Below are 23,089 nucleotides of genomic sequence, written 5' to 3'. Positions count from 1 at the left end.
AGAAGCAGAGGAATGGAAAAAGTGACCTCTCATATCCTTCTAACATGAAAATCCCCTAAAGAAATATTCAATCTTCTCTTCTGTCAGAATCTGCAAATGCCATCTGTTTCCCAGCTCATCTTTACTGGTTGATGAATCAGTCCCAGGGGTAGTCAGACCTTCAGGACTAATGTGAGACTCTGTACGCATATAGCTGGGGTGTCTTGTGCTTACAGACCTCACTCTTTAAAAGAAGGATTAAACTGTACCCAATGGTGATGTCACCTAAATCCAAATGCATTTCATTTTCAGGGAAATGCCACTTTTATAAGAAATAGTAAATCCAAGGATGAGGGGATATGATTGAGCAAGCCAGGATGGCTCAGGGAACCAAATGACAGAACTAGACTTCTGATTATCAATGAGCAGGCATTAATGCTCCTAAGTCCAAGGCCAGGAGGAGTGTTCCTATGGGAACACAGCCCCAGCAGCCACTTGATATAGAGTCTAGCCCAAGTGGTTCTCAACCCTGGCTATACCACAAAATCACTTCAGTAGAATAAAAAACAAAAAGCAACAAGAACTCAAACAAACAAACAAAAACAGTAACACACAGGCTCCAGGCTAGTTAAATATCATTTGACCAAATTGGTGACTCACAAAGAGGGGTATCTTCATTCCCTACCTTGGAGTCTCACTGCTGACATTTGAGCCCTAGGATGGATAATCAAGAGTGCTTAGTGTGGTTCTGTTCAAGTTAGCCCTACCAATTACACATTAAAACCCAACCTGCAGTCTGGGAAACCCAGATTCTTGCCTCAGTTTTGTTATTAGATATGCAACTTGAGCAGCTTCCTATGCATCTTCAAATATCAGTTTTCTTCCTTGTGAAATGGGAACAATTGGGGCTTGTAAAAATGCTTTATTACCTGTGATAAGCTGGATATTTGTAAATAGGAATTATGATGCCATTTTGGCCACTGTACAGGAACTTACCAGGCATATGTATCTTCGACCTAGTCACATCTGCCTCCTCTGTTGTTCAGAATTTCATTCTTGTGTGTGTGTGTGTGTGTGTGTGTGTGTGTGTGTGTGTGTGTTCTCAGGCTCTTTCCTTTTTGTACTGGGGACATGGCTTCACAAGAGCAGTGTAGGAGCTGATATACCTTCCCAGTAGTTGGTAAGGTTAAATGAATTAAACTTGCTTAGCATCAATCCTCATATCTAGTTGTTGACATCTTCAGCTGTTTTCCTGGGCTGGTTTCCCCACTAGGAGCTAAGGGTAGACTGCTAGGATATGATTGTGTCTCTAAGTAGCAAATCCAACTTTTTCAGGCTCTCTTCCTTTGTCACTGTGCATAAAAGGAACCTTTTTTTTTCTGACTTTGAACCATGACCTGAGGAGAGCTTGCTGCCTACTTAAGGGTAGATTGTGGGCAGGCCACATGACAACTTGTTATTGATTGGAGGTGAGGCCTGTGTGACAAGGCATAGGTTTGGACAGAAAGTAAAGAGCTTGCTTAGGTGTCATCAGCAGCTGGATAATATACTTTGTTCTTTCAAATTCTTTATTTCTCTGGTTTCTGGCCTGTTTGGAAGTAGGGAGATGAAAGGATGACCTAAGCCAATCATTACTGTCATTTCTTGCCTTTCTACAGACTAGATATCATGGAAACCCAACTTCTCCATTTCAAAGGAAAGCCCATTGTTACAGAGTATGACCTGGCTTTTATATATATATTGTCTCTTTTTGGCTACAAAAAAAGATACTTGGAAAAAGCTTTTCTCCTTTATGAAACCTTCGACTCACTGTAAATTTAGAATTGGAAAGACCCATCTTAGCCAAGAGTGGCCAACTTAAATGCTTACAGGGGCCAATTAAGTGAGTGAAACAAATTGAGACAAGGGATAAGTGGGTGCCTGTGTCCAACTGGGAAATCCATGCCCCATCTAAAGACAGCAAAAGTGACTTGGATGGTTCTCATCATTAAAATGGGGCATAGTGGAGAGGAAAGCCCAGAGGGGCCAGATCTTCTAGTATTTCAAGAAAAGCCAGGAATTGGATTTTTATGTAAAACTCTTTTAAAAAAAATATTAACCAGTAATTCATATTTTTAAAGAAGCACAGTGAAAGTCAAACACTATACGTCTGTAGGCTAAATTATCTCCCAAGGACCCAGCTTGTAGCCGTTGGTCAGCCTACCTCCATACTGTATGAATACAAAGGAAACATGAGCCCAGAAAATGGAAATGACTTGCTTTCTCATGTAGGGAATTAGTGGCAAAACCAGGACTTGAACCCAGGCCTCCTGAATCTTAAGACAATTTTACTAGACAGTCTTTGTCTAGTAAGTTTAATGTCTTGGCTTCCTTTGGTATGTTTTCTGCCAAATTATTTTTTTCCTGTAAATAGGTCATATGTTCCTGTTTCTTTGTAGGCCTTGTAAATTTTTTGTTGAAAACTTGGCATTTTCAATATTATAATGTGGTAACTCTAGAAATCAGATTCTCTTCTTTCCCCAGGGTTTGCTACTCTTGATTGTTGAGGGCTGCAGTTGTACATTTGTTTAGTGACTTTTTCCAACTATTTTTGCAAGACTGTATTCTTGTCATATATAGTCGCTTTGAAATCTCTGTTCAAACATTTTATCTCATTGGTCAGCCAATAACCTGACAGATTTCCTTAAACACCTGGATTTAAGAAGAAAAGCAGTTCTATTTTCCTGCTTTTTGCAGCTTGACTCAGAACTGGAGTACTCACTTGAGACTGTGCCAGGTCATCAACTCTTCTGTCTCAGCCTTCTCCTCCTGTTTGTATGGAGATCACAAATCCTCCAGAAATACAAGCTTATGGTCCTCTGAGGTTTTTTTCTGAGCATGCATCTGGTCCTGGGCATGCGTGTTATAGTGTGACTTCCCTGGTATGCATGGTAGCCCTTATGAATCCTTATTCCCCAAAGAAACTTACTTTTTAGCTTCCTCCTTCCTGTGCTATTGGATCTCTTTGGTATTTGTCCTGTTCACAGTCCCTTATCCCAAGTGAGCATGAGCAGTGGATGTCTTGAAATCTTTCAACAGAGGCAGCCACAGCCTGGAATGCCTCTGCAGCCAGGGGTCAACCTCTGTGCTAGTCCCTTAGTGCGAAACAGATCAAAATATACAACCACAATATTGTAAAGAACAAGGCCATTATCCCCTGGCACCAGCAAGCCACACCAGGAATGTGGGCCACTCTCTCCTCAGCCACTGGAGGATGGGGGATGGTAGGAGGATAAGCAAAAGTGCTTCAATGCTCTCTCACCAAATTTTTGCTGCCCTTTTCTGCATTACATAGTCCCCTGTACGTTGCTGCAAGTTTTGAATTAGAGTCTAGAGTTCCAAAACAATGGATTCTGTCATTCATTGCCAGTTTAAGGTTGTTTCACTGGAAGAACTGATTCTTTGTGTGCCCTGTTCTATCACTTTTAGTGCTGTTGTCCCCTTATGAATCTGTATCTTCTGCTTTCTGGCCTATAGCACAATCAGGAAAGGGCAGTCTTGGGCTGCTAACAAGACTGTTAACACTTGAGGACTTACCTTTCATTCCAGACTAAAGGCAATAGTGTTTTGCTTTCTTGAGAGCAGTTTCAATATACCAACCCATTTAAGTTTCGAAGTGTTCATAAATCTCTAGTTTTAAACATTTATATCATTTATGTAGGAGATCTTGCTTATGGCCCTAGAGGTGACACATTATAGGTTTTGAGTTTAGGCTGACGTTAGCAGGGAGGGTCTTTCTTTCTGGATTATGGCAATTTTTCTCCCCTGTACTAGAATTTCAAATGGCATTATTAGAACTCATTTGCATTCACATAATCCATCTTAATGGCTTCTCACTATGTCCATTCTTTGGATTACGTCATCTAGTACATCATTTGGCTAATTGGAGGGTTTTTTATTATTTTAATATGAAGCCTTCTTCAGCTCAGAGAGAACCTTAAATGTAGCTGTTACGTCACCCAGATGATTCCTGCAGATTTAGGTAGCACAGGTCACCCTCTTAAAAATCCCAAGATGCTGGAGAGGATAGGGAGAAATAGGAACACTTTTACACTGTTGGTGGGAGTGTAAATTAGTTCAACCATTGTGGAAGACAGTGTGGCGATTCCTCAAGGACCTAGAAATAGAAATTCCATTTGACCCAGCAATCCCGTTACTGGGTATATAACCAAAGGATTATAAATCGTTCTACTATAAGGACATGTGTGCACGAATGTTCATTGCAGCACTGTTTACAATAGCAAAGACGTGGAACCAACCCAAATGCCCATCGATGATAGACTGGACAGGGAAAATGTGGTACATATACACCATGGAATATTATGCAGCCATAAAAAAGGATGAGTTCGTGTCCTTTGTAGGGACATGGATGAACCTGGAAACCATCATTCTCAGCAAACTGACACAAGAGCAGAAAATCAAACACCGCATGTTCTCACTCATAGGCGTGTATTGAACAATGAGAACACATGGACACAGGGAGGGGAGCACTACACACCGGAGTCTGTTGAGAGGAAATGGGGGAGGAATGGGAGGGTGGGGAGGTGGGGAGAGATAGCATGTGGAGAAATGCCAGATATAGGTGAAGGGGAGGAAGGCAGCAAATCACACTGCCATGTGTGTACCTATGCAACAATCTTGCATGTTCTTCACATGTACCCCAAAACCTAAAATGCAATAAAAAAAAAAAAAGAAAAAAAAATCCTAAGTTGAAAGTAATCTTGAGAGTCATAGAGCCTATCCCTCAGCCTCCAGGCAGGACCAGAGCTAAAATCACCCTGGGTTTTTGAGAACTTGGCCAGCATCTGTAAACCAAGCTTGAACTACTCTGTTATTTCCAGCTACTAGCCCTTATGCTGTAGTCGGAGCCAGTTTCTTGAAAAATGTTGCTTTTTGCAAAAGGAAGATGGTTTTTAAGAGTTGGCACCATCAGGAGACACTCTGAATTGTTTTCTTGGCTTTGGGGCTTTCCAAGGCTATTGTTGACCCATAGCACGGATTTGTAACCTGGTTGGCTGCCTGAGTTGAGGCTATGATCTTGGGCCTGCCACCTATTTTTCTCTGTGTAATCAACCCCCCACCCCCTGGTTCATTTTGGGATCATCTTAGGCCTTCCTAGCATCATGTATATACTGCCTTGGTGGTATGATGACATGAAGAGAGGAGGACCATCACTGAGTACCTGGAGATGAGGTATATTTCTGTGGCTCTTTGTAAAGTACAAAATTTTTGGAAAATCATTATACTTGTGTGTGTGTGTGTGTGTGTGTGTGTGTGTGTGTGTGTGTGTGTGTGTATTTATTCATCAGTATAGTTATTATGGATAAGAGTGAAACCGCTTATATTTTTTTTCCACATGGCTTCTTATTACTAGTGCTCTAGTGCTATTAATATATTCTCACCAGTGTTTACTAAGTCCTGAACAAACGTGACTGTCTAGCACTTAGCAACAGCCAACTCCTAGAGTGGTCTAGACAAGTACTAAGGGTATCTGGCATCCTGAGAGGCCTCTTCCAAGGCCTGTTGTCCTCTAAATTAGAGGGTCACTAGAGAAACAATACCTATAAGTGGGTGGGTCTCTATTTTTTACTTTTCAGAATTGAGTCTTTTTGAAGAGCTTTCATTTGAGATGTCTTCGTATTGAATGACAGAAGACGTGGCCTGCTTTAGCTCTGTTCCCAGAATGTATTTGGTCCCTCAAGTTGACACAGGGTAGTCATTGTTGGGGAACTTGAAGTTTGGTTTCCCATCTCTAGGGTATGAGATACAGGGCAAAGGGTCTGAGGGCTCAGGCCTTATGTGTACCATTGCTGTCAGAGATCTAGCCATCTAGTGAGTCTGAAATCCCCTGATCTAAATATGTACATATATCTTTGCCTTTTAGAGACATTCTCCATCCCGCCAGAGGACAGGGATGAAGCAGAGGATACCAATGACTTGAGCAAGAAACCAAACCATTGAAGATGGCACTCCCTCAGCATGGTGGGCTATATTGGCCAGCTGAGGGTGTCAGTCCTTAGGTTACTCAACTGTCCTCCCCCTTTCCTCTTCCTTGATTATAATTGGAATTCAGATCCAGTGATATCTAAGTCACAAGCTCACTTTTGCCTTAGAGGAGCCGGGAGTTAGGCAGATGATGCTAAGAAGGCAGCAGAGGCATATGAATATGGAGCTATGGGCAAATAGTTTTCTAACATTTTGAGGCCCTTCTGTATTAGATATATGCCTTGTAGGTATATCAAAAACCATTTTATGCCTGTTGGGCAGGAGGCATTTTCTGGAGCAATAGGAAATTGTAGGGCTCCTAGGGAAGGAGAGATGAAACATCTGAGAGGTTATCAAGCAGAAAGAGCACAATGAAGGTAGCAGGAGCATTGGCTAGGAAGTCAAAGATCTGAGTTGAAGGGAGAGCTTTGTCGCTGATTCCCTGAGGGATGTCAGGCAGAGACCTTCCCTCTTTTGGGCCTCAGTGTCTCCACTGACATTTCAAGGATTTGGACCATGTGGTTTCTGAAGGTCCTATCCCTTTCACCAGTCTGAGGGTCTTCCATGATTCTAGAACCAGGATAACATTCTTTTACCACCCTGAAGCTACTCAGAATAGTACAACAAATTTGCTTGATGGAGCTGCCTAGTGGAGCAGGAAGGCTTGGCACTACAGCTGTTGAGTGGAGGTGTGAGGATGTTTCTGTGAGTCTCCTGCCAGTGGATATGGCAAGGGAAGCTGACACAAGGTGGTATGAAGAGGCAGTTCAGCTCAGAAGCTGTGTTCTCCTGTCCTTTGAGGAGCCATACTCTAAATCAAGAGACAGCTCACTTTTTTTTTTCTTTTTGAAGATACATATGCTTTTTAATTTTTACTTTTAATAACATTAATAGAATGGTATTTTAAGTTATTCAGAAAGTAAACATAAAAAGTAAAAGTCCCATTTCCATATACCCTATGCGTGTCAACCAGTTTTAAACTGTTTCTGCTTTTATATCTTCTTGTGGTGAACTTAAATCTACAAATGTGTTTCAACTTTTTGATTCTAGAATTTTGGAGCATGACCCACCCATCAACTTTAAAATAAAATTTAAAACTCAGTTTTCTCCCACAACCCATTTACTCAGCCCACTCATAATAACATTTGTCACTGCTCAACCCCACTTCTAGTCACCACTGCCACTTTGAACATCATATTGCTGTAAGCCAAAAGTAGATCTAGGGAATTTCAGGGCTTGTGGGGATCTTAAAAGTCATCTAGTTTATTCCTTTTTCTGATGTTTAAACACCTCTAAAATACTCCTGCCTCCCAAGTGGTCAATTTAGTCCCTGCTCTGATACTTCTACTGACAGATAGCTCCCTACCTCTTTAGGCCACCAGTTATAGCTCAGGACAGAACTGAGATAGTTTGTCCTTATTTTGAACTAGAATCTGTCTTTCTGGAGCTTCTACTGATGGGAAGGGTGTAAATGTCCAAGAAAACTGGCTCTAGAGATCATCTTTCTGGATTATAATCAGAGCCTTTCCATTTATTAGCAAAATGGCCATGGCAGGTCACTTGTACTTTCTGTGCTTCAGTGATCTCATCAGTATATTGAGGATGTAACAACACCTACCTCATTAAGTTGTCGGGAGAACTAAACAATACAAGAAGAGCACTGACAATGGAGTCTGACATATAGGAAGCACTCAATAATAATACTGGTAATACTTGCAGCAAACTCTTAATGTAAATGGTAGAAATAATGTTCTTATTTCTCCCCGCTCCTCTTCCAAACCCTCTGGGAATATACCGACTCTCCACTCTGTCTGTAGCCCATCAGAGATCTGAAACCTAAGACCAGGTCTGCCAAGCCTCTCCTATCCTCCAGGCTTCTGAGCTTTCATCTTAACCATTATTTGGATGAATCAGCTTCTTGTTGCTGCTATGTGAGTGGCTAGAATGAGGCCATCTGGGCATGCAAGGCTTCTGTTCCATTCCATTTAGCCACTTGTCTGAGAACATGGGCTACATGGAGGCCAGGACATGCTGAAACTGCCAGGCTTTGAAGACTAATAGGAATGCTTTTACAACTAATGACCCTGCTGAACATATAATTGGACAATATTCTTTCTTGGCTGTTCTGACCTCTACCAACAGGCATAAAAATGTTACTGGGGCCATCCATCAGCAGTTAACCTTCATTTATGAACAAATAAATGATGGAACACTGTGTCATATGTAGGAATACAATAATGGATTGAAAAACCTCTTTTATAAGATGTACTGGGGAAAAGAGCCATAATAATAGACCTGCAAATTCTGCCCATTGGTCCGACTCTATATTTGTTTTGATAAGCTTTTTAAGGTAGTAAAGTTATTGACATTGTTGCTCAGTAGAGCTTAGCCCTGAGTGGCATGTGTGGGAGGAACTCATTCCCACATTTAGTTACATATAAGGTAAGCATAGCTTACTGTTAAGGATATATTTAATAAAGATGCTATATATGGGATGTGGCTAGCAGTACCCTGAAAATCAGTGCAGCCAGATGAACTTGAATTTGGGGCAAGTCCTAGAAGTTCACTTTCCCATGTGGATTGTGATAGGCTGAGAGTATGCAGTGGATAAGCACCCTCCCAATTAAAAATATTAGGAGAAAGTCCAGCCCAGTATGTAGAGCGTAGCATCAATAGGCAGCAGACAGAGGGTGGCTTTGTTGTCATGACAAGTGGCTGGTATTACTTGGTCCAACATCAGGTTGCTGGGTGTGCTTCAATAAGCAGATAAAGCATGGTGACCAGGTATCCAGAGGCAGGGAGTATGCAGTAAAAATGGTTTCTTGATTTGTAGAGTGAAGGACTTAATAAAAATTCATTTATCCAGCAGATGATCATCAAATGGCCACTGAGAAGATACAGAACTACTCTAGACCTTCAGCCCATACTCCAAGAGTCTGATAATAGTTACGAAAACTTATGTATAAGGGAGGTGATTTGCCCAAGTTCTGTTACTTTAGTCAAATTATTTCCCTTTGCCAAATCTCACTTTTCTCCCCTGAAAGATGGAGGGGTCAGAACAGATAAACGCCAAGAATGTTTGTAGCCCATTCTCCATAATCTCTCCCTCTCTCTTTTTTTTTTCCCCCCTTCGAGGCAGGATCTTACGCTGTTGCCCAGGCTGGAAGTGTAGTGGCGTGATCATGGCTTGCTGTAGCCCCAAACTCCTGGGCCTGGGCACTCCTCCCACCTCAGCCTCCTGAGTAGCTGGGACTACAGGTACCCGCCACCACACCCAGCTAATTTTTGTATTTTTTTATAGATGCAGGATTTTACCAGGTTGCCCAGGCTGGTCTCGAACTCCTGGACTCGAGCAATGCCCCTGCCTAAGCCTGCCAAAGTGCTGGGATTATAGGCACGAGCCACCACACCTGGCTTTTTTTTTTTTTAAGGTGAGGTAAAATAAACATAAGATGAATTTCCCCATTTCAATTATTTTAAAGTGTACAATTCAATGCATTTGCAATGTTGTACAACCATCACCACTATCTAGTTCCAGAACTTTTTTATTGCCACAAAAAGAAACTCCATAACCATTAGCACTCATTCCCCATTGCTCTCTCTTCTCAGTCTATAGATAGCATAATGCTTTGTCAAATTTTCTACAAATGTTAGCAGGTAGAAAGTAGAGGATAGTTAGGGAAGGGATTAGGTTCATAGGAACTGAGGATGGGAAGAGCCATATGACTTCAGTAGCTATAGGAGACTGTATCACCCTGGATACAGGCTGAAAGAAGTAAAAAACAGAAGACAGATGTTATAGGAAAAGCCTCAACAGGGAACAAGTGCCACCTAGGGCACAGGTACAGTTCTGCAGGATCAGAAAGTAAATGAGACCTTGCCAGACTTGCCTTTAACTTGCTAGTAAGTGGCATAGCCCAAACAAGATTGTTATCCAACTCCAAAGCCAATGTTTTGCCTCATCAACATCCTGAAGTGTTTTGTTTTTCTTTTCTATATGTCTGCCAAATAATTGCAAGCTTTCTGGGTGATGAGTAACTCAGGTCAGCTTGATTTCTGCATTCTCCCTTAGTGTGGCTTTCATCATGAACTCAGTACTTCCATGTCTGAATAGCTTAAATAGCCTTCTCTTTATTTTAGCACAAACAGCAAATCAAAGGAAATGCATAAGAAATGAACCTCTTTTTAAAATTTTTTATCTTTTTAAATTTATTTATTATACTTTAAGTTCTGGGTCCATGTGCAGATCATGCAGGTTTGTTACATAGGTATACACGTGCCATGGTGGCTGGTTTGCTGCGTCCATTGCCCCATCGTCTACATTAGGTATTTCTCCCAATGCTATCCCTTCTCAATCCTCCCACCCACTGCTATTCCTCCTCTAGTTCCCTGCCCACCAGGCCCCAGTGTGTGATGTTCCTCTCCCTGTGTCCATGTGTTCTCATTGTTCAACACCCACTTATGAGTGAGAACATGCGGTATTTGGTTTTCTGTTCTTGTGTCAGTTTGCTAAGAATGATGGTTTCCACCTTCATACACGTCCCTGCAAAGGACATGAACTCATTCTTTTTTATGGATGCATAGTATTCCATGGTGTATATGTGCCACATCTTCTTTATCCAGTCTGTCACTGATGGGCATTTGGTGTGGTTTCAAGTCTTTGCTATTGTGAACAGTGCCACAATAAACATACGTGTACATGTATCTTTATAAATGATTTATAATCCTTTGGGTATATACCCAGTAATGGGATTGCTGGGTCAGATGGTATTTCTGTTTCTAGATCCTTGAGGAATCGCCACACTGTCTTCCACAATGGTTGAACTAATTTACACTCCCACCAGCAGTGTAAAAGTGTTCCTATTTCTCCACATCCTCTCTAGCATCTGTTGTCTCCTGATTTTTTAATGATCACCATTCTAACTGGGGTGAGGTGGTATCTCAGTGTGGCTTTTATTTGCATTTTGCTATTGATCGGTGATGACGAGCTTTTTTTCTTATGTTTGCTGGCTGCATAATTGTCTTCTTTTGAAAAGTATCTGTTCATATCCTTTGCCCACTTTTTGATGGGGTTGTTTGTTTTCTTCTTGTAAATTTGTTTCAGTTCTTCATAGATTCTGGATATTAGCCCTTTGTCACATGAGTAGATTGCAAAATTTTTTTCCCATTCTGTTGGTTACTGGTTCACTCTATTGATAGTTTCTTTTGCTGTGCAGAAGCTCTTAAGTTTTATTAGATCCCATTTGTCTATTTTGGCTTTTGTTGCCAGTGCTTTTGGTGTTTTAGTCATGAAGTCCTTGCCTATGCCTGTGTCCTAAATGGTATTGCCTAGGTTTTCTTTTAGAGTTTTTATGGTGTTATGCCTCATGTTTAAATCTTTAATCCATCTAGAGTTAATTTTTGTATAAGGTGTAAGGAAGGGATCCAGTTTCAGCTTTCTGCATATGGCTAGCCAGTTTTCCCAACACCATTTAATAAACAGGGAATCCTTTCCCCATTGCTTGTTATTGTCAAGTTTGTCAAAGATCAGATGGTTGTAGTTGTGTGGGATTCTTTCTGAGGCCTCTGCTCTGTTCCATTGGTCTATATCTCTGTTTTGGTACCAGTACCATGCTGTTTTGATTACAGTAGCCTTGTAGTATAGTTTGAAGTCAGGTAGCGTGATGCCTCCAGCTTTGTTCTTTTTGCTTAGGATTGTCTTGGCTATGTGGGCTCTTTTTTGGTTCCATATGAAGTTTAAGGTGTTTTTTCCAATTCTGTGAAGAAAGTCACTGGTAGCTTGATGGGGATAGCATTGAATCTATAAATTACTTTTGGCAGTATGGCCATTTTCACGATATTGATTCTTCCTAACCAGGAGCATGGAATGTTTTTCCATCTGTTTGTGTCCTCTCTTATTTCCTCAAGCAGTGGTTTATAGTTCTCCTTGAAGAGGTCCTTCACATCCCTTGTTAGCTGTATCCCTAAGTATTTTATTCCCTTTGTAGCAATTGTGAGTGGGAGTTAATTCATGATTTGGCTGTTTGTCTGTTATTAGTGTATAGGAATGCTTGTGATTTCTGCACATTGATTGTGTATCCTGAGACTTTGCTGAGGTTGCTTATCAGCTTAAGGAGATTTTGGGCTGAGACGATGGGGTTTTCTAAATACACAATCATGTCATCTGCAAAATGGGGACAATTTGATGTCATCTCTTCCTATTTGAATACCCTTTATTTCTTTCTCTTGCCTGATGGCTCTAGCCAGAACTTCCAATACTATGTTGAATAGGCATGGTGAGAGAGGGCACCCTTGTCTAGTGCCAGTTTTCAAAGGGAATGCTTCCAGTTTTTACCCATACAGTATGATACTGGCTCTGGGTTTATCATAAATAACTCTTATTATTTTGAGATATGATCCATTGATACCTAGTTTATTGAGAGTTTTTAGCAAAAACAAACAAAAAAAAACTTGTTGGATTTTTTTCGAAGGTCTTTTCTGCATCTATTTAGATTATCATGTGGTTTTTGACTTTGGTTCTGTTTATGCGATGGATTACATTTATAGATTTATGGATGTTGAATCAGCCTTGCATCCCTGAGATGAAGCTGACTTGATTGTGGTGGATAAGCTTTTTGATGTGCTGTTGGATTCGTTTTGCTAGTATTTCATTGAAGGTTTTTGCATCAGTTTTCATCATGGATATTGGCCTGAAGTTTTCTTTTTTAGTTGCATCTCTGCCAGGTTTTGGTATCAGGATGATGTTGGTCTCATAAAATGAGTTAGGGAGGATTCCCTGTTTTTGTATTGTTTGGAATAGTTTCAAAAGGAATGGTACCAGCTCCTCTTTGTACCTCTGGTAGAATTCAGCTGTGAACCCATCTGGTCCTGGACCTTTTCTGGCTGGTAGGCTATTAATTGCTGCCTCAACTTCAGAGCTTGTTACTGATCTATTCAGGGATTCAATTTCTTCCTGGTTTAGTCTTGGGAGGGTGTAAGTGTCTAGGAATTTATCCATTTCTTCTTGGTTTACTGGTTTATGTGCATAGAAGTGTTTGTAGTAATCTCTGATTGTAGTTTGTATTTCTGTGGGATTGGTGTTGATATCCACTTTATCATTTTTTGTTGCATCTATTTGAATCTTCTCTCTTTTCTTTTTTATTAGTTTGGCTAGTGGTCCACTTTTTTAGTTTATCTTTTCAAAAAACCAGCTCCTGGATTTATTGATTTTTTGAAGGGTTTTTTTGTGTCTCTATCTCCTTCAATTCTGCTTTGATCTTAGCTATTTCTTGCCTTCTGCTAACTTTTGAATTTGTTTGATTTTGTTCCTGTAATTCTTTCATTTGTGACATTAGGGTGTCAATTTTATGTTTCCTCACTTCTCTGGTGGGCTTTGAGTGCTATAAATTTCCCTCTGAACACTGCTTTAAATTTTTCCCAGAGATTCTGGTCCATTTTGTCTTCGTTCCCATTGGTTTTGAAGAACATCTTTATTACTGCCTTCATTTCATTATTTGTCCAGTAGTCAAAGAAATGAACTTCTAAAGGTCCTGGAAGAGCACTCCTTTTGTGGCTACTTAACTAATTAACCTAAATTCTATCAATGTCTAAGCAGGATAATTCCATGAAACCAATGAATAGAAGACTTAGGGGTATAGTGGAGTGTAGTTCATATCAGAGGTATCTAGTTTTCTTGACTGGGAAGGAAGCTATGTTATCTGTGAAGGGTTTCCCTATACTCCAGTCCACCCCCATTCTAGCTTGAGTTCTCTCTCACTTTAGGAAGCCTTATCATGGGCAGAAATCATTAATACCTCCAGCCTCGACTAAGTAAGTCTCCATTCATTGAGAAGTTTTTTTGAGTCTTGTTGTTAAGGAGATGGCATTTAGAGTATAAGAAAATTGGGACCATTGCAAGAGCAATTACAAAAGTACTTCCTAAAACTCTTCCCTGACTAGAGAGGACAGTTTTTCTTCATCGTTCTAGGGGCAAACAATGCCAACCTAGGGGATAATAACAAGAATAGCTAATATTTGACTCTGTGCTAGAAACTGTTTTACATGTGTTACCTTATTTAATCCTTACAACAGCCCCATGAGATAGATATAAATTATTCTCTCTATTTCAGAGATGAGGAAACTGAGGATCAGAGAAGTTAAAGTAACTTACTCTGTGTTACTCACAGAGGTAGTTGTAGAACCAGGATTTGAATTCAGGCTTCCTAGTCTTCACCCTTTACCTCTGTCATAGACTGTCTCTCCTAATTTTGGCCTAAAAGTCTGGAGACTTTGCTTCAATCCTGACTGCCACTTCGAGGCATCCCCCTGTCTGGCCTTGGATTTCTCATCTGGGAAGTAGAAAGAATAAGGCTTGTTTGCCTGCCCTGCAGGGCTACTTTGAAGTCCAAATAAGAGAGTTTGTGGGAAGGCACTGTTCTTGAACTAGGTCTTCAGGGAAGCCAGGGACAAAAGAAGAATGACAGAAAAGAGTAGGGAAGGCCTTTCTGAAGAGGGAGTAGGGGGCAGGCATTAGAAAGATACAAGGTATAGAGGTGTGAATAAACAGAATGTGTTGGAATGAATGTGGTGACAGAGAAAAGGCCTTTTGGTGACCTTTGTTATGGAAGAGTTTACGTGTGGCCTTGCCTGAGGTCACACGTCTGTGTTGAGGAACAGTGAAACTTGCTGAGTCTGGCCCATTATAATGTGCTGATGGAAAGCCATGTATTCAAACACAGGATATTCACACAAGTCTTTTTTCTTTTTTCTCTTTTTTTTCTGTTGTTTAACAAAAATTTTCATTGCTCCGGTTGAAGCTCCTATTTCTCATTATGTCGGTGCTGGAGAGGGAGAACAATTTGTTAGCAGCCTTCTTATGATGATCCTTCATATAATTAGTGACAGTTATTAAATCTTCCCTTGAGGGGTAGAGGAGTAGTTTCTGTGCCTGACTGTATATGCCATGCTGATTGTCTTTGGGCTAGAGAGGGCTTCCTGGCATGCACATTCAGGGATCCCTAAGCACTTCTGATCCTCCTGGAAGCTGAGACTGGGGCTCCAAAACAGGGTTATTTATTTATTTGTGTGTGTGTGTGTGTGTGTGTGTGTGTGTGTGTATGTATGTATGTGTAAGAAGTAGGAGCTCTGCTTGAAACTAACCAGGTTACTTTCAGTCCCTCAGATTCACCTTTGTATCCACACTTTGCCATTGCTTCACTGTGGTAACCGAGAAAAGGCCTTCTGGTGACCTTTGTTATGGAAGAGTTCATGTTCCCTTCAATCCCTCTGCTTTATCTGTATTTTGCCCTTTTGTAGTGTTTGCTGTGATTTTTGGCTGGCACTTTTATTCGAAAAGAGACAGAGCTCATGATTAGAATTATCTGAAAAGGAAAAGGGCTTCCTTGGGAGACAGTGATCTCCTTATCACTCGTTGTGTTCAAGCAGATAGGCTGTGCAATTGCTGGCAGGGGATATTGTCAAGGGAGTTTATATATTGATTGGGGAGCAAGGGGTGACAGTGACTTGCCCACCTTCCATTTCCTTTATAAACTCTGATTCTATAGCTCTGAGTGTCTATTGTTTAATGAGACTGGCAGTAATAACCTCTCACCTTTTCAAAGGATAGATTGCTTTTTACTCCCCTCTGGTTGACTAGATTTGGCCTCTGAAACTATCAAGGTGAGATTTAGACAATACCACTTACAGATTCTCTTCTCAGAAATATTACACTGCTGGAGACAGGGGCTGGCTGGCTTTCTAAGACACTCCTTGAGCCTTTATTGACTTCATGAAGGTGTTACTGGCTGGATATATGGTAGTTTTCTTTTAAAACTACTGATCCATTTGCAGGGAGGGGCTACTAAAGATGTCGAAGAGGGTGTACCAAGGGCTGGGTAATCATCACTTTATCATATGGAACATACAGTCTGTCAGAATAAACATATAGGCATATAAATGCAAGGAGAGAGGTTGACAAGGATTTCACACAAAATCCATAACCATGGTTACCTCGGGAGAGGTAGAATGTGATTAGGATGGAGAACAGTCAAAGGGGAAATTTCACCTTATCCAGACAGTTTTAGATTTTTAATGTATCTATTTTTATAGAGATATAATTTCCATACCATAAAATTTGCCATTTTAAAGTATACAGTTTAGTGGGTTTTAGTATATTCACAAAGTTGTGCACCCATCACCGTTGTCTAATTCTGAAACATGTTTTTAAAATCATTTTTAATAGACAAAACTGTATATATTTTGGGAGTGTTATATTACGATTTGAAATATTATGTACACACACACACAAACACACACACACATATTGTGGAATGATTAAATTAACATATCATCACCTCACATACTTACCATTGTTTTGTAGTGAGAACATTTAAAATTGTACTTTCTTAGCAATTTTCCAATAATAATAGTATTCTGTTATACAAGTATGCCATATTTTGGTTTATCCATTCATCAATTAATGAACATTTTGATTGCTTTTCCTTTTGGCTTTTGTAAATAATGCTACTATGAACATTTGTATACAAGTTTTTCTGTGAGCACGTGTTTTTATTTCTCTTGAGTATGTACCTAGGAGTGTAATTGTTGGATCATATAGTAACTGCATGCTTAACTTTTTGAGGAACTGCCAAAATGTTTTCTACAGCAGCTATACCATTTGACATTCCTACCAGCAGTGTGTGAGAGTTTCCCATTACTGGGTTATTTTTTCACTTTATTGATGGTATCATTTGTAGTACAACGTTTTCAATTTTGATGAAGTCTGCTTTACTTTTGCTTGGTTGCTTATGTTCTAGGTGTCATATCTAAGAAACTATTGTCTAAGGTTACAGATTTTCCTCTATGTTTTCATTGATGACTTTGATAATCTGATTTCATTCAGATAGTTTATCCATTTTAATTTAATTTTTGTGTATAATGTGAAGTAGGGACCAAAGTTCATTCTTTTGCATGTGGATATCCAGTTGTACCAGCACCATTTGTTGAAAAAACTGTACTTTACTTCTTGAATCATCTTGGCACCTTTGACAAATATCAGTTCAGCATGGCTGTAGGATATATTTCTGGACTCCTGGTTTTATTTCATTGATCTTTATATCTATTCTTATGCCAGTGCCCCATTCTCTTGATTAGTGTAGGTTTGTAATAAGTTTTGAAATCAGAAAGTATGAGTCCTCCAAATTTATTTTCCTTTTTCAAAATTGTTTTGGTTATTCTGGGTCCCTAAAGATTCCATGTGAGTTTTAATATCAGTTTTTCAATTTTCTGCAAAGACACCAGGTGAGATTCTGATAGGTATCGTGTTGAATCTGAATCAATCTGAGGAATATTGCCATATTAGCACCATTAAATCTTCCAATCCATGAAAAGGAGAGGTTTTTCTATTTAGTTCTTCTTTACTTTGTTTCAATAATGCTTTGCAGTTTTCAGTGTATAAGATTGTACTTCTTTTGTTAACTTTATTCCTATGTATTATTTCTGTTGCTATTTAAATGTGATTATTTTCTTAATTTAACTCTCAGATTGTTCACTGCTAGTATATGGAAACATAATTGATTTTTTGTATTGATCTTATATCCTGCAACAAGGCCCATCTTATTTATTAGTTATAACAGGTTCTGTGGTGGATTCTGTATGATTTCCTGAATATCACAGTGTATGATCTGTGACTAGAGATAGTTTTACCTCTTTCTGATGTAATGCCTTTTATTTCTTTTTCTTGTCCAATTGCGCTAGCTAGAACCTTCAGTATAAGGTTGAATAGAAGTGATGAAAGTGAGTATCCTTGTCTTATTCTTGATTGTAGGATGAAAGCCTTCAGTCTTTCACTATTAAATATGATGTTAACTATGGATTTTTCATAAATGTTCATTATTATTTGGAGGAAAGTTCCCTTCTATTTCTGGTTTGTTGAGTATTTTTTTTTCTTTTTTTTTCCACCATGAAAGGGTGTTGGATTTTGCAAATGCTTTTTTGGTGCCTGTTGAGATGATCATGTGGGATTTTATAACCTTATTTCACTAATATGGTATAATTTACATGGACTGATTTTCATATGTGAAGCAACCTTGCATTCCTGGGATAAATTGCATCTGGTAAGGTAGAAAATTTGTTTTTAATATGTTGCTGGATTTGGTTTGCTAATATTTTATTGAGGATTTCTATATTTCTGTTATTTGGAGGGGTTTGTGAAAGATTGCTATTAGTTATTTTTTAAATATTTGGTAGAATTCACTAGTGAAGCCATCTAGTCCTGAGTTTTGGGTTTTTTTCCCCCCAATGTGGGAAGTTTTCAAGATTGAATGAAGTTATTCATTAAATCTTTTTATTGTTATAGGTCTTCTCAGATTTTCTATTTCTTCTTCAGTCAGTTTCTATAGCTTGTGTCTTTCTAGGACTTTGTCCATTTCATCAGGTTATGTAATTTATTGGCATACAATTGTTGATAATATTCCCTTTTAATCCTTATTTCTGTAAGACTGTTAGTAATATTTCTTCTTTCGTCCATGATTTCAATAATTTTAATCTATTTTTTTCTATTTTAAGTTTTTTCAAGGAAAATGTGTTGTTGTATAATGTATAATTTTAAAAAGAGAAAAAAAAATGGAAGGCACGAAATAAAAAGGCATATTAAAGATATGGGTATATTGGTAACTCCCTGGCTGTCTTTGTGGATTTCAGCTTCTTTATTAGGAAACTGAGAAGTTGGGTTACTGTTGCTGAAGTTGTTGAAAGCCTCTGGACTATCGTATTTCTATGTTGGAGCATGGGATTAAAGGACATAGATGGGAATATTAGTGAACAGAAAATAGACCAGTCTGTGAGGAGCCCGATATTCCTGAAGGAAATAGTAGGAAATAAGAGTGGAAATACAGATTAGAGTCAGATTATGGTAATATTTGAATGTCAGTGTGAGTGATTTGGATTTGCTTTATAATCAGTGGAGAGTATTAAGGATTTGAGGCTTATGGATTAGCCAGTCAAGGTGATAGTCCAGGAAATTGGTCTGATAGTGGTATGTGGGAAGGGTAAAAGCTAGAGGATCACCCAGGGACTTGTCCAGGTATAACAGGATGAGAACAATGACAGTGAAAATAGAAAAAGGAGCAATAAAGACCAGAGATTGTCTCCAAATTGGAAAGCACTCCATGTTTCAGAAGGGGAAGGGAAGAATGAGTTGTCTTGCTCACCTGCATGTCCTTCACAGTTAGTGGTTAGGCACAGAATAGGTCCAAAGTAAGTATTTGTTAAATTGAACTGCGTTAACCAGCCTTGCTTCAGAGTTTAATGAAGGCTGGGGAAAACAGCCTTTAAGTACTCTAAGAAGACTTACAGGACAGCCTTTCAATCTGGCAGATTCCAGGCATTGTCCATCTTTTTACTTGTCACCCAGGCATCTATATGTGCTAGTTGCAGCATTAATGAAGAAAAGGTACACATTAGCCTGCACAGATTGTTGGACAGGGTTGATAATGGCTCCGTGGTCTGACATTTCAGACCAGATAAGTTTATGGGCTGACCTGTGTCAATGCACTGTGACATACTAGCAGACAAAGACCTTTCTCTGCACAGAACAGGGAAGTTCTCAAGAGCAGAGATCTGAGGTTAGACCAGAAAATCTTATCACTAGGCCCAGGGGATCTTTTGTGGGAACCTGAGATCAGGAGAAGAACAATTAGGCCTTATGTGGGACCTTTTTCTAGGCTAAGAAACATCTTTTCTCAAATGTCAGCTCTATAAAGGGCAGTGATTTCTGTCTTTTTTATTTGCTGATGTATCCCTAATATCTGGCACATTATTGGCACTTGGCATAGATTTAATGAATTAATTAATTGGTTAGTAGTTATTTTGGAGGAAAGCAGTATCTTAACCTAAGGAATAAGCTTCTGGGATTGGGGTAGAGTAGATGAAGTTGTCTTCTCAAAAGTTCTTTGTGAAGGATCCTGATACATGGGCCTTTGGTTATAGCCAGAAGGGACTTCTCTACCAAATTCTTTATAAGGAATCTGTTTTTACTTGGCTGCAGTTGCCTTCATCTTCTCTCACTGTTATTTGGAATGACAGTGTCATGGTATATAGCTGGAACCTAAATGTGGTTCTGTTTCTGCCTTTACATCTGCTCCCCCTTTCCTTCCTTCATATCCTGTGTTCCTTTCCAGTGGAGTTGTTCAAAATATTCATCCTATTCCAGCTATCCAAAAGCCAACATTTGGACCTGACTTTTCTTAAACTCCTAGGAAGAAAAGAGAGGATTCTTATTCCTTAAAGGCCTGCCTTTGTTACCCTTTCCATAGCAGGATTTAGCTTGCTTTGTGAGAAGCAGGGAAAAGCTAATGGATTATTAGAGAATGAGGTTTTCATTGTTACAAATAGACAGCGTCATGTATATGAGATGTTTGTTTCAGTGACTTAAATAACTTTTTTGCCCAGGTCCATTCTTTTGAATAATCATCTCTCATATTGCCTGTTGACTGAATTAAAGGACAGCTATTAGCATATTGAAAACACAAAGCTGACCTTTCAGAAGCTGGAAAGAGATTTATAATGGAGCACTTGCAGAGGGTGATAGGTTTTGGATGGAGATACATTTTGCAAATTTGGCTACGTATGCAAAGTACATAAAAACAGAATTAACCCTATTTGCTTTGGCCTATGACAATTCAGTCATATGTTGATATGTGCTGGTGACTTCTCTAACTTCACTGAGTGGTAATCATGCTTCCTCACTTCCTATGAGAAAAAGAAAGAAGGAAGAATATACAGAGTTGGAAAGTAACTGTCATCCCTCTAGTTCTATGCCAAAGCCTCTTCCCCTCAGTGATTACCCACCAAAAGGCTTTTCTGATGGCAGAAATAGGGATGCATCTAAATTGTTGGATCTCAGCTTCTTGAGGCAGGAATGTGGAAAAATCTGGGGGTTAAGGAGGGAAAATATGGAGAGTGTTTTCAACCTGTTGAGACAACTGGCAAGCTCTTTGGCTAATTACCTCTGACAGATTTTGTCACTCTGCCAAACAGGCCCACTCTTCTTTTCCTTCCTGCCTCCATGGTTTCCCCACTTCCTAGGACTGCAGGGGTGGCAGGAAGGGCCATCTTCTTGATTTTCAGTCAAAGTCATCTAGCAGATCCAAAGACATCTGACTTGGCCTTCCCAAAGGTTTTTTTTCTTAGCTTCTCTCTGCCTTCGTGATTTAGAATGGACAGTCTCAACCGTTACTAAATTTATCAATTTCTGATGATTCTAATAATTGCCCACCCATCTTGGCCCAAGCCATTTCCTTTTCTTTTCCTGTCTTCCTTAGAGCCAGAGGCACAAAGATGCTGACACTGACTAAGAGCATAGGCTCTGGAGACACTGCCTCCTATCCCAGCTCCTCTGCTTCCTAACTGTGTGACTTGGGACAGATTGCTTAACTTCTCTGAGCCTCAGTCTCCTCTTCTGTGAAATGGTGGTAATAGTGATACTTAACTAGCAGTGCTGAATACAGTATATTGTAAGCTCTTAGCACAGTGAATGGTATATAGTTGGTGCGAATTAATAGTTATTGCTAGTATGTGGTGGGGAAATGTTCTCCCATCCCCATCCCAATCTTTAAAAGGTAGAGATTTTTGCATGTCCAAGACATTTTACAGTCAAATTTTGATGATTATTTTTATATCTTATCACAGAAATCAACACTGACATTGTTTTCGAGATACCCGCTCTAGCATTTAACTTGGCCTCTATATTTGCAGGTGCATAAATGCTGTGTTTTACAGCAATCCAACTATGGCTCTCAAGATGTATAGCTTAACCTTTTTTAAAATCCAGTTGTGCCACCTAGATGTGCTGTAGCATGAATGAATCTAGTTACTCCACTCTATTTACAGATAGGTCGCCAGAGGCCTATAGAAAATTAAACCCATGCCCAGGGCAAAAAGTCACACTAGAGTCAGGTTTGGAATCAGTTTGCAGAGGTCTCTGGTTGAAGGTTCTCTGAATACCTGAGAAATTCAGTTTGTCCTTTTTCTTACTGTCTGGAAACCTCTCAAAGAAGGAAGCTAACTCATTATTTTTCTTTTGCCTGTTTCCACAGCTCTGGGTGAACCAGGAAGATGAGGTGGAGGAAGGGCCCAGTGATGTGCAGAACGGACACCTGGACCCCAACTCAGACTGCCTCTGTCTGGGGCGGCCACTACAGAACCGGGACCAGATGCGGGCCAATGTCATCAATGAGATCATGAGTACCGAGCGTCACTACATCAAACACCTTAAGGATATTTGTGAGGTAACCATGGTGGTTCATGTGGAGACGCTTCGTGAAGAACTGACAACCCTCCTGGGCCCTGCCTGTGACAGTCCCAAGATGTTGGAAAGGGCACATACCCTCCCAGATTCTGTTCAGTGAGGCAAAACTGCTTCCTTGTTTCTCAATCTCTGTTTTTCACATTTTTCTCTATCTGTCTAACTTAAATATTTATTTGTTTATATACATTGTCTTTCTTCCTTTACCCTTTCTTTGTGTCTTCCTCATTTTTTCCCCTGAATCCCTACTTTTATCTTCTTGGTTTCTGATCCAGTTGCAGCCATCTCATTTAAGGGCTTAACCTCACTCATTAAAGCAAAACGCATCTCCCACAAAGCCAGTGATTCGTAGACTTCAACATACACCAGAATTTCTGGGGGAGCTTCTTAAGCAGCCCTCTCATTCTTGTCCCCCAAGTCATGAATTATCAGTCTCAGGTAAAGTATGAACATTTTTAGGTTTAATGAGCATCCCTGGTGATGCTGATGCTGCTGGTTCTATTCTCTCACTTGGAGAACACTAGTTGTGAGTTTAAGCAGAAAAGAGCTTGGAGACAGCAGTCTACAGAAGACAAAGGCTGGATGGACAAACATTGGCTTCTTTAGTATGTCACTTTTTTCCCCAGGAGATGTCTCTCTAATTCCTAACCCCATTACTTTCATCTCGCTGTCATAAGCGAAGATGAGAGCCTTTTCCCTCATAATCTCTTAAGCTTAGTAGATGCAAGTTGGCATTTTCAAAGGGCATTTTACTGAACAGGAAGGGAAAACCAATGGGAAATGAAGGCAGTGTTTTTAAAAGGA

General features: G+C 39.8%; 1 protein-coding gene across 1 annotated transcript in view; it reads left to right on the top strand.

The window, feature by feature from the left end:
• LOC108298177 (rho guanine nucleotide exchange factor 9) overlaps positions 1 to 23,089 on the top strand; it is a 103,628-nt gene that overhangs the window by 63,520 nt on the left and 17,019 nt on the right. Inside the window, exon 3 of the mRNA XM_017520916.2 lies at positions 22,077 to 22,268. Coding sequence (XP_017376405.1) covers positions 22,077 to 22,268 — 192 coding nt within the window. The remainder of the gene's footprint in view (positions 1 to 22,076; positions 22,269 to 23,089) is intronic.

This window comes from Cebus imitator, unplaced genomic scaffold (assembly GCF_001604975.1).
Source record: "Cebus imitator isolate Cc_AM_T3 unplaced genomic scaffold, Cebus_imitator-1.0 Scaffold906, whole genome shotgun sequence".
Lineage (NCBI taxonomy): Eukaryota > Metazoa > Chordata > Mammalia > Primates > Cebidae > Cebus > Cebus imitator.
Note: the sequence above shows the minus strand (reverse complement) of the source record. Positions and strands in the feature narration are given on the sequence as shown.